This window comes from Thalassophryne amazonica, chromosome 21 (genome assembly GCF_902500255.1).
Source record: "Thalassophryne amazonica chromosome 21, fThaAma1.1, whole genome shotgun sequence".
Classification (NCBI taxonomy): domain Eukaryota; kingdom Metazoa; phylum Chordata; class Actinopteri; order Batrachoidiformes; family Batrachoididae; genus Thalassophryne; species Thalassophryne amazonica.
The window spans coordinates 40,086,713-40,099,174 of NC_047123.1; the positions used below are offsets into that span (position 1 = coordinate 40,086,713).

General features: G+C 42.6%; 1 protein-coding gene across 2 annotated transcripts in view; it reads right to left on the reverse strand.

Moving 5' to 3' along the window:
* ubr7 (ubiquitin protein ligase E3 component n-recognin 7) overlaps positions 1–12,462 on the reverse strand; it is a 33,262-nt gene that overhangs the window by 19,403 nt on the left and 1,397 nt on the right. For both annotated transcript variants that reach the window (XM_034162163.1, XM_034162162.1), the window contains exons 2-8: positions 10,337–10,461; positions 8,639–8,772; positions 4,044–4,104; positions 1,357–1,452; positions 1,176–1,229; positions 997–1,102; positions 858–928 (exon numbers count right to left, since the gene is read on the reverse strand). In XM_034162163.1, coding sequence (XP_034018054.1) covers positions 858–928; positions 997–1,102; positions 1,176–1,229; positions 1,357–1,452; positions 4,044–4,104; positions 8,639–8,772; positions 10,337–10,453 — 639 coding nt within the window. In that variant the 5' untranslated portion in view covers positions 10,454–10,461. The remainder of the gene's footprint in view (positions 1–857; positions 929–996; positions 1,103–1,175; positions 1,230–1,356; positions 1,453–4,043; positions 4,105–8,638; positions 8,773–10,336; positions 10,462–12,462) is intronic.

Genomic DNA, 12,462 nt, shown 5'->3' on the forward strand with positions numbered 1-12,462 from the left:
ACCCCTACTAAGAAGAATCTCCCACTCATTTTACCTTTACACTAATTAGAATTTTACCCTATTGTCCATATCACCAATATTAGACTTTCAATCTCCTCCTGTCTGTGTACTTGCAGCTTCTCCTTCTATCCTCACCGGGAACCCCCTGCTTGCCAGATCTGTCGTCACCTCCTCCACCATGTTGTAGGTTTTCGCTCCTTCTTCATAAAACACTTGAAGGCTGGCAGGATAGAGAGACCGGCATGGCAGGTTCTTGTCCTTCAGGATCCTCTGCACCTCCACATATTCCTTCCTCATAGCCACAATCTCCGGAGGGTAATAGTGGCCGAGGTTTATCCTGCTGCTGTAACACGTAAAGCCTTTCTTCTGGCATGTCAGCCTGAGCACCTCTTCTTTAATGGTAGAGCACAAGAATTTTAGCAGGTTCGATCTGGGCTGGAGCCTTCTGGTGGGGGGAGATGGTCGAGCTCTGTTTGCTGTTGATGAGTGGACGCTCAGATTCTCCCAAAGTAGCTTCAAATATTAAGGACATGATGCCTTTCTGAAAACACTGCTGTTAATCATCCGCGAGGGAGTGTCAATGGACTGCCTGTGAGGGCATAGACACGCCCTCGCAGGCCGTCACCTCATCACACGTGACCCCTCAGAAATGCTAAATAGTCACAAGTGTCACGGGACGGAAAATGATTTATTTGTCAGCCTATTCACCATTAAAGAAATGTCTGTGGGCCTTCAGGATTAAAATCAGATGGTCAGACAGATTAACACATGATTCACAAACAGACCGGAACCTGGTTTCCTGGAAAGGTCAAAGGTCAAACAGCATGTTGCTCAGTCAGCCTTCAGCAGGGTCTCACCTCCTCATCTTTGCTGTCCATCACGTCATCAGTGCCTTTTTCCTTGTTCACCTCAGATTCAACCACTGGAACTAAACAGAGAGGACGTCAGCGGCACCAGAAAGACCAGAGGCCCAACAGGAAGTAAAGCAATGTTTACCTGTCAGGAGAGCAGCGTACGTCCACAGGACAGGGTGCTGCTTCATACATGAATCACAGATCATCTCCTGCAGCTCCACACAGTCAGGCACGGCACAGCCAAGGTGCTGCGTGGTGCACAACACGCCGTTAACTCCTGTCAACCAGCTAACTGGCAGCCATGTGTGTCAGTGAACTCACCCTGCTGTGAAACCAGTCCTCACACACCACACACTGAATCATCTCATCCTGCACCTGCAAGAACACACACACACCACCACTGGTCAGAGACAGAGAGAAACAGAGAGACAGAAAGAGAGAGAAAGAGACAGACAGACAGACATAAGACCAAAGTGCCAGATGGAGGACAGACAAAGCTTACCTGATCTTCAGGATCCGGATAGGGTCGGTTGCACGTACAATACAGTCCAAAAAAATTATGGCTGTATTTATTCCCACTGTTGACATCATCCTTGTCCTGAAAGACACACACACACACACACCTTGTCATGGGAGGAGCATAAGTGTTAACCATTTCCAAATCAGACACGTACTTGTCCATCTTATCCACGCTGTGGTGGATGCAGGACCACATGATCCCAGACCTGACCCAGCACCTCGTGTCCACCAGTACCCGCTGTTTAAAGACAAACCTGTTTGGTGCGATTCAAACAGAGGAGACTCAACTGTTTCAGGGAGTTCTGTACCATTCTACAGGAACACCAGCCAACCACACCAAATGAAAAATAATAAATGCACTTTGAAAGTGGAAAACAGTGAGAGCTACATTGCTTCTTATGGAGCCCCTCCTTAGTTGCCCTGGCTGTGTGTTTGGGTTCATTGTCATGTTGAAGACCCAGTCATGACCCATCTTCAGTGCTCTTACTGAGGGAAGGAGGTTGTTTGCCAAAATCTCACCATACATGACCCCATCCATCCTCCCTTCAATATGGTGCAGTCGTCCTGTCCCCTTTGCAGAAAAGCACCCCCAAAAATGATGTTTCCACCCCCATGCTTCACGGTTGGGACGGTGTTCTTGGGGTTGTTCTCATCCTCCAAACACGGCGAGTAAAGCTCTATTCTGGTCTCATCTGACCACATGACCTTCTCCCATGCCTCCTCTGGATCATCCAGATGGTCACTGGTGAACTTCAAACGGGCCTGGACATGTGCTGGCCTGAGCAGGGGGACCTTGCTGCCCTGCAGGATTTTAAATCATGACAGCATCATGTGTTAATAATGTAATCTTTGTGACTGTGGTCCCAGCTCTCTTCAGGTCATTAACCAGGTCCTCCTGTGTAGTTTTGAGCTTTCTCAGAATCATCCTTACCCCACGAGGTGAGATCTTGCATGGAGCCCCAGACCGAGGGAGATTGACAGTCATGTTGTGTTTCTTCCATTTTCTAATAATTACACCAACAGTTGTTGTGTTTTCACCAAGGTGCTTGTCTATAGAAGACCGCAAACTTGTTTGAACCCTCCATGATGTCATGGGATTTGACCACTTATGGGGACCTCCATTTAATATATACACAGTATGACTTCACATGGATAAGTGGTGCACTGTTTTGTTTTCGGCTGCAATCACCGAAGCAGTCACAAAAAGTTGTTTTTTTGGGTTTTTTTTTTTTTTTGGTTCCTGGTAGAGAAGAAAAGGTGAGGAGATGGGAGACGTTGTGTCGGTAAGTGTTATCCTACACAGCTAACCAGAGTAGCTTCATTCTCTTGCCTGCAAAACCACCTTGACACACTTGAGCTCCAGATCATAAACAACACATGTCCACTTTTCACCGCTTCATCACTTTTTCTTTGCATTTTCACTTTGTTTGCATGTAATTTACCCAAAACACCATTAAAAATGCCGTGGTTTGTTCCACGGAAGTAGAGAAATTACATCATATTTTACCCCTTCAGCGCCCGCCCCAAACGAGACTGCACTACCCTGTTGTCCTGTCGTCCATCCCAGCCTTGTGCAGGTCTACAGTTTTGTCCCTGGTGTCCTTAGACAGCTCTTTGGTCTTGGCTATAGTGGACAGGTTGGAGTGTGATTGATTGAGTGTGTGAACAGGTGTCTTTTATACAGGTAACAAGTTCAAACAGGTACAATTAATACAGGTAAAGAGTGCAGAATAAGAGGGCTTCTTAAAGAAAAACTAACAGGTCTGTGAGAGACAGAATTCTTACTGGTTGGTAGGTGTTCAAATACTTATTTCATGCAATAAAATGCAAATTAATGATTTAAAAATCATACAATGTGATTTTTTTATATTCTGTCTCTCCCAGTTGAGGATAAAAATTGCAGACCTCCACATTCTTAGTAGGCAGGAGAACTTGCAAAATCAACAGTGGATCAAATACTTATTTGCCTCACTGTGTGTCAAACATTTTCCCCCCTTTGAGCAGAAGGTCATTTGACCATCTGTCTTCTCAGAAAATCCTGGATTATGATCATATATAACAAAAGTATTAATAATAAATAAATAAACAATGACAGTACTTGGGCAACACGGTGGATTAGTGGTTAGCACTGTTGCCTCAGAGCAAGAAGGTCGTGGGATCGATTCCCACCTTTCCACGTGGAGTTTGCATGTTCTCCCCGTTTGTGTGGGTTCCCTCCGGGTGCCCCAGTTTCCTCCCACATCCAAAGACACACAGGTTAGATGGATTGGAAACTTTAAGTTGTCTGTGAATGTGTTTGTTTGTCTGTATGTGGCCCTGCGACAGACTGGCGTCCTGTCCAGAACCACATCTCACACCCTATGACTGCTGGGATAGGCTCCGACCCCCCCATGACCCTTATTTGGTGTAAGCAGCTGAAGATGAGTGAGTGAGTGAGTGAGTGAGTGAGTGATGAAGGTACTTCCTGGCAGACATATAACATTTATCAAACAAATCAAATAAATCTGGATGTTAAGAGCAGGAAACAGCGCCCCCTGTTTCCACAAAGCTTTCATTTGACATATGTCGTTCTAATGTCTTGTCTTAAGATGGAAACATCTGATGTCACAGGTGCTGCCAAACTATAAACAATATTACTTTATGACAAACTTTGGAGCATGATCAACTCACAGGATGAAGTTTGCAGTGTAGTTCCACAAACTTCCCGTTTCCACAGTCACAACGGAAGTTCCTGTCAACAACAACAAAAAACATTTCACACAATAAAACGTGGGCGTGTCCTTGACCTTCTCCAGTTGCTGGGGTCTTCAACGCTGAGTCATCAAGACCAGCGAAATACACCGCATTAAGGGTCAACCGATTATTATATTCAACATTTGTACAGTTTTCATATCGGTCATTTATAAAGCCGAGTGACCAATAAAACAATTTCATTTTGCAGCACTGACATGGCGATTGCTATCTGCCAGATCTGTCTTCATTTGTAGGCTGACATTTTCAAAACAGACCGCCAGTATAACGTTATGTCTTTTAGTATGTCGAGAGAAACATTTAATTTGGTTGATAAAGGGGATTTCTGGAAATATTTACAGATTAGGAGTAGTGTGGGCTCAGTGTTTGTCTTAAATCAGATACAGAAAGAAAGTACATTACAGGATTGGTTGAATAGGCCAGGAAATCAGCAAACTGCATCAATGTTTTATAAGCAGCTTTTGAGTAATCAAGGTACATTGTGTAATGGCTTAAGATTGATCTGGCAAAGGGATTTACAAACTGAAAGTAGCGAAAAGATGTTGGGTAATATCATTTCAAATATAGGGTTGGCAACTAGAGATGCCAGAAGCAAACTTATCCATTACAAAATGATACGCCGATACTATTTTACACCAAAGATGTTCAAAATGGGACTACTTCAATGTAACGTTTGTTGGAAATGTGGCAGATATAGGAACGTACCTTCACTGTTTCTGGGAATGTCCACTAGTCTTTTCATTTTGGACAGAGGTCATTAAAAACCTGGGAAAATGGACTGGGATAACTATTCCTGCAGTGCCACAGTTGTCCCCGTTGGGAGATTAGTCCTTCCTGCCCCCTTCATCTACAAAAGAACTGTTCTGATTTTTGATGGCTGGATTTATAGTGGCTGCCAGATCAACCCTAAGGATTTGGAAAAACCCTCACAGGCCTAAACTTGAGGACTGGATAACACTGATGTCAGAGACTGCAGCCTGTGAGACGTTTATCTCCAAAGTACATAATGTCCAGGATAAAGCCAGCAAAACATGGATATATTTCATGACATTTCTTAAAGAGCAGATTCTGCTATCATCAAAATACTATGATTGTGCCATTGATTATTTCGATGTATGCATATTCTGTTGTTGTTTTTCATTTTGCTTTGCTGTGTTATTTTATTTAATTTTTTTGTGGTTGTGTGAAAAAGGAAAACTAATAAAAACTTGAATGACAAAAAAAAAAACAAAAACAGACTGCCAGTCAGTGACTTGAATGTTCCTTGTGTCCAGAATGCTCACAGCAGTTTCTGTGTAGGCTCTCAGTTGTCCAGGTGGTTTCCATAGTAGAAAAGCTTGAATCTTCGACTGGACTGGGATGCTTGATGTGAGGACGTTTCGCTTCAAATCACAGAAGCTTCCTCAGCTAAAATTCTTGCTCTGGTAGTCTGACTTCTGTCTTGACTCTTGTAGAGAAGAATAAACCATAAGCCAACAAAAGCTGGAGTTTTTAACCTAACCAGACCCCTCCTACCGAGAGGCCGACTGCTATAGGCTAGTGACTAAACAATAGCTCTAATTAGCACCTATTGTGCTCTAGTTAGCACTCTCCTAATGACAGGGCAGCTGTCCCTCCTAATGATGGGACGGAAGCCTCTCCTGATGGCTCCCTTGACGACTCTCCTGATGACGTGAATGACTCATTACCATGAACAAAAGACTGAAACTCCTTTGACCTGAGTACCACATTGTAAACAGGGGACAAAGCGTGTCTCAGACCCCCTCCCCGCTTAAGGCTGGGATTCAACTGTTTCACACAGAATGCCTCCTTGACCCCTCTCTCAAACCATTTCTTCTCTCTGGCTAAGATTTTAAACTTCCTTATCCTCAAACGTGTGGTTAGTGTCTTTGAGGTAGAGATGAACTGCAGACTGAGGTCCACTGGCGACCTCTCTGCGGTGCTGGTATAGCCTCTTGTTTAAAGGTTGCTTAGTCTCACCTATGTAGTGTTCGTTACAGTTTTCCTGACATCTGACAGAATACACTACATTGCTCTGTTTGTAACTAGGGATCCTGTCCTTAGGGTGAATTAATTTCTGTCTCAAGGTGTTAACCTGTTTAAAGTAAACTGGGATTTTGTGCTGTCTGAAGATCCTCTGTAGTTTTTCCCCTACTCCTGCTAAATAAGGGAGAGACACTCCTCTTCTTCTTGTCTCCGTCTCCTGTCTATCTGGTCTCTTTGTTTTCTGGGACTTCTGCACTTTGTCCAGGGACCATAGTGGGTACCCACATACTGTGAGGGCTTTCCGTACAAGTTGTTGTTCTTTAGCCCTTCCCTCTGCAGTTGTGGGCACCTGTAGGGCTCTGTGTTGAAGCATCCTGATCACCCCGAGCTTGTGTTCAAGGGGGTGGTTTGAGCCAAAGAGCAGGTATTGGTCAGTGTGAGCTGGTTTTCTGTAAACCCCTGTCTGGAGCTGCCTGTTCTCTCCAATCGTAACATCACAGTCCAAGAAGGCTAAATGGTTGTAAATACAACATTACAACCATTTAGCACAGAGTCAGTCTGCAGATGTGCCGGTGTCAGGAGGTGATTTTTAGGACTTTCTGTAGTTTATTATGAAATAATGTTGAATTTATGTGGAAATGATTGTTGTACAGAAGCTTCACAGATCTGTCGCTGAGATAGATGATGACTGGAGTGAAGGTTTAAGCAGAAATGAGGTGATAATCACTTAACGCCGCTGTCAACGACTGAGTTCCACATCAGAGAAGACAGCTGTCAATCAAACCTCGCTCTCCAGAGATGGCCAATCACAGCAGAGCCAGTGCTGACCCGGTTCCTGCCCCATAGTGCCATAAACTTCAAGTGAGAGAGCAGGAATTGTCTGCGTGCAAGCAGAAATCAACTTTGAGCGGGCGGGGAGAGTGCTGGTCCTTGCGTGCAGCGCTATTATTTGTGTGCGACATGACAATTTGCGAGCGCACAGTAAATATCTGCGCGTGAACGCATTTTTTACGCAAGTGTGGTTTGATCTGACACCATAGAACGGTAACATTAGCTTCTAGCCACAGCTTGCTGTTCATTTTCAATCAGAGTGGGTGTTCTGCAGCAACAAGTGACAATGGTTGCACTGCCACCAAGTAGGCAGGGCCAAAATAGACCTAAACTCTGTGTGTGCAAATACTGAGTGATGTGACACTGTGACTACCAATCCAAGGGAAGCGGCAGAGTGACATCAACTAAATGTTCGCTCCAAGAAAATAATCCAAGATGGTGGAAAAACTTCTGTTTAAATCAAAAATGTTTCTCATGTATTTTGTAAAGGTTAGAAAGAAATAAACACTTTTAAACCTCAAATCATTGTTTTTTAGCCAGATAACACCTCTAAAGTGATTAACAAGACATTTTATGAAGATGCTGAATATACGCGCTGGGACAAAGCCTGCAGCGTGTCCTCATCATTTGTAGCTAATGTGGCCGTAGGGTTACTTCAGGCACTGAGGAGTCATTAATCCGTGCCACACTTTAATAATATGACTCACTGCTTTCTGGCCTTCAGCAAAGCCCCGCCCACAGCACAACCTGATTTGATAGACATCACGAGTTCAGCCCATCAAGGCTGAAGGCTGCTGTCAAACAGATGGACACAGAAAAAGGCAGCAGCGTGCTGGTGTCGCCAACCGAATGGTCCCCTCTAAAAATCGCTCCGCCTTGCCTTCACTGCGCATGCATCATTAGCCGCAGTAACACCTTGTTTCTGCTTCAAACTGCCTCCAGCCATCATCTATCGCAGCGACAGATATTGAAGCTTTTCTATAACAATCATTTCCACATAAATTCAGCATTATTTAAACGAGCTGCTAGCTGATGTGTTTACTGCACGTCCGTCATTTCAAAGCATCACCCAATGTCACCTCATTTCTGCTTAAAATTGACTTTATAATTATTTAAGAGATTTTACCTTGTCATCTGATAGTTAATAATCTCATTAATCCATTTGATCACTTTGGGCGAAGAGACTCCGTCTCAGATGAGCTGCTGAGCTCCGAAATGACACATGCACAGTGGAAGCAGGGCAGACAGATTTTTAGGGGTGGACCGTTTGGTCTGCGACATCGGCTGTATTTATTTATTTGTTCAACTTCATAATAATACCGTTTATAGTCACCTGCACATTTTTATGTGAGGGTCATGTTGAAAGCTTCTGTGCATGAAACATAAGCTGTCCAGCATTTCAAGAAAGTTTTGTATTAAAAGTTTGTGTTATTTTAAATTTTGACACCTTTTGATAAATTCCTATACTGCAGGTAAAGATTGTTTTCAAATATTGGTTATCGTGTCCTACATTAGTAATAATCGGTATCAGCCTTGAAAAAGCTGTATCAGTCGACTCAGCCACACACGTTCACTTTTAAACACTTTGGAAAGACTTCAGTCACAGCTGTGACTGAGGCTAAAGTGCCGTCCCGTGTTGATGGCATTATGAAAGTGTGCATCTTGTAAACCGTCAAAGGTTAACATCACTTACTCACCTCTTGGTGTAGAGCTCAAAGAGGTCGTGACCTTCATGACATTTGTATGAACAGGCTAAACAAATTCCTGCAGCCTCTCCTCCCTTTGATGTACACGTGTCACAGGCATAGACCGCCTGACGTTTCACATAACCCTAAAAAACGCACAAACATTGTTATTTCTCACATTTGGGAATTCAGTAGCAATCATGATTATTCAGGGGGTTTGTGAAAATATAAGCTCAAATTTTAGTATTTTGGGCTCCCTGACATTGTTATTTTTCCAATAAAAATTGTGATGTAAAAAAAACAAAACAAAAAAAACAGGAATTTTCATATGCATAAAACATGAGCAATTATTTTAAAAGAATAACTCATTGTACAGTGATAAGGTGGATTTTGTAGGTGAATTAATCTGCACAGCAAATAAAACTTAGAAATAAATAAATAAAAATCTGGTCAACATCATCCTCTCTGTACATGAATGAATTCCATACAGCTGAAACTGATCTTCTTTTTGCAGCCATTTGTTTTTCTGTTGTTTTGCGCTTTTACAGCTCAGTTCTGTCCAAAGATAACAGAGCTAACACTTTCACATTCACAATAAAAGTCGTAAATGCAAACTCAGCTGACCAGCAGGAACTCAGCTTTCTGAATGACTGCAGAATCAAATAATGAACAGGATCGTACTTTTGAGATGAGTCTTGCATGTTGTTTGACACACAGGGACATGTTTACAGGAAGTGACGACCACTAACACAACGTGCAGCACGGAGACAAAAAAAACAAAAAACAAAAAACAAAAAAAACCCTGGTGTCTGCAAGAACTCTTAAATGAGAGTAAATTCTACATTTGATCAGGCAGACCTCACAGAGGAGTAATGGAAGATGAGAACGACGGGAGGTGGTGCATTCCCTCTACCGTACTGTTATGACAAAAACGCAGCTGAACCAAAAGGTTGAAGCTCTCGATCTACTGGTCAATCTTCATTCCTACTCTCACCTACGGTCATGAGGGTTGGGTCATGACCGAAAGAACAAGTGGCCAAAATGGGCTTCCTTAGGAGGGTTGCTGGTGTCTCCCTTAGAGATATGGTGAGACGTTCGGTCATCCGTGGGGAGCTCGGAGTAGAGTCAATGCTCCTTCGTGCTGAAAGGAGCCAGCTGAGGTGGTTCGGGCATCTGGTAAGGATGCCTCCTGGGCGCCTCCCTAGGCAGGTGTTCCAGGCACGTCCATCTGGGAGGAGACCCCGGGGAAGACCCAGGACTAGGTGGAGAGATTATATCTCCACACTGGCCTAGGAACGCCTCAGGACCCCCCAGTCTGAGGTGGTTATTGTGACCCAGGAAAAGGAAGTCTGGGGGCCTTTACTGGAGCTGTTGCCCCCGCGACGCGATCCCGGATAAGCGGTTGAAGATGTATGTATGTATAAATCAAGCAACAGAAAAGTAGTTGGGTGATGTGTTTGATTAAATTCACCTTAAATTACTTTCAATGTCCTGCAGTGTGACGAATGATGATGCTGAAACAATATATCCTGCTGCTCAACTGTCAATATTTGTCCAAAGGGTTTTTGGTTTTTAAGTTTTCTGTTATGAGCTCATTTATACATAAGGGAAAGAAAAAAACTTCAAAGAAGTTCTGAAACATGTCAATAATTTACTTGTGAAAGTGACTTACTGTGGATCAGTGATGGTTTGCTTTATCTTTATTTTTACCTGAGGGTATGAGCAGCATTCAGAGTCACTGCCTCCTAACACAGCCGAAGCTTCTTCCTCCAGCTCCTCATCTTCTTGCAGAACATCGACCAGAGACACCGTCTGCTCCTCTGACATGATGACAGCTGTTCAGTGACACCACAAAATGTCTGTGTTACTCTGGACTGGAGCTGGCCAGTCATGCAGCCATATGAAAATATCATAGGTCAGATTTATGACTGTGTTCTTTCTCTTTTTTTCCCCCCAAACCACTTGACAAAAAAAAAGGCCCCAAAGACACATTCAGACCTACAATGGCATATTAGGGCCATTCAAAGACGGGGGGAAATAAATGGAGATTACATTTTTGAGTTTAAAGTCACAAATATACGAGAATAAACATGCAAATGTATGAGAAATAACAAGCAAAATTGCAAGATTTAAACATGCTAATTTGCGACATTATAAACATGTATACTTGCGAAAAAAAAAAAGACAACACAAGATTAGAACACGTAACACTACAGGTACATAAATGCACATGCAAATGCAGCCTATTGGCGCCTTATAGCCAGTGGTAGGCACAGATAACCAAAAAATTAACTTCGATATCAGATAATCAGATAACTGAAAAGTTATCTTTGATAAAGCTAAAACGAAAAATGTATCGGAAGTTACAGATAACCGATAAATTCCAGTATTGTCTCCAGTACACTTGCAACTACTAACAAGCTGATTTTGAGTTTTAACACCATGATCGCTTTTGGAAGCATCAAAAGTGACAACAGACCCAAACAATGAGTCAGCACTTCTATCTTTGAGCGGTCCTGCCCCCTGCTGGAAGCTCCAGTTTACTACGTGGCTTCCAGCACAGAAGCAACTGAGAGAAGCAACAAAGCTCAACTCTCTATTCAATCACAGTGCTGCCGTCAGGCCGAGGTCTTTGAAAATAAAGCAGTGCTGAGTTATGGTTTGGTGTATAAAGAAAATGAATACTGATAGAATAACTCCATTAATGTCAATTCTGTCATTTGTACGAAGTTAAGATATAACATATATCTTTTAACGTTGAATAATGCACTAATTCTGAAGTTTTGTAACAAACACAGACAGATGGCATTCTGGGTAAAATGTGCCTCCGCTACACTGATTGGTTGATTCATTCTATGTAAACCAACACGCTAATGTGAGGTGTGTCGTATGTTGGTGTTTACACATAAATGTGCTTTTGTAAAATATGCCATTTTTTATTTGTAAAAAAAAAAAAAAAAAAAAAAAAGGCATAAAAAAGCCAAGTTGTAATTAGATAACCGTCTGATATAACGTGTCAAAATAAATAGAACACTGCCATGATCTATTGGTGCCAGTGTGAGTTTTGGCCCTTTTTCAGCTGATTTTTCATTTGTGTGAGAATTTTTTTTGGATCACACGGAGTTTCAGGTTAATCACGCGTCCTGCATCGTTTAGTATACATGGAGTAACAAGCTGCTTTTAACATCTCACGACCACCTCCTGATCGCCGACTGTATGGTCAGATGAAAATCAAACCTGTTTGATATTCTGGTTGGCTGTCCTGAGGGTATCCCGCTGCTGAAGCACTAGAACTTGCATCCAACCTCGCGCACTGTGCTTGTGAAAACACCGCAGACCTGTCTTGTAATGTTTTTTTTTTTTTTGGTTAGTTTTTTTTTTTTTTAACTTGATGTCTCCATTGACATTTTTTGTAAATTAAGTTTGAAAAAAAAGCTGTTTAGGTTTTGCTTCTGGAAAACTCCTAGTCTGATGTGTGGTTTTTGAACGTATGTGTGTGAGAACATAAACTGTGCGCTCTGAACTTTTATACCGTGCGGTTCTGTCGTACAGTTTGAGCTAGAACCAAGTACAGTCATTGAAAATATCAGCCCCGCTTCAGTTTGAATACTGCCATGAACACTACTGGCCAGTAGATGGCAGTAGAGACCTTGAAAACTTGACAAAACAAAATTCCAGATCATCTGTGTTGCTACGCGCTACGTTTAAGATGCGTGAAATTTAATAAACGCAAACACAATAACAATGTGTATAAACCCAGAGAATATATTCATGAGAGTTTTAGGCACTAGAGTTTAATGCTCTTGTCCGTGGAGTCTGATCAGAGTGTCTCAAAA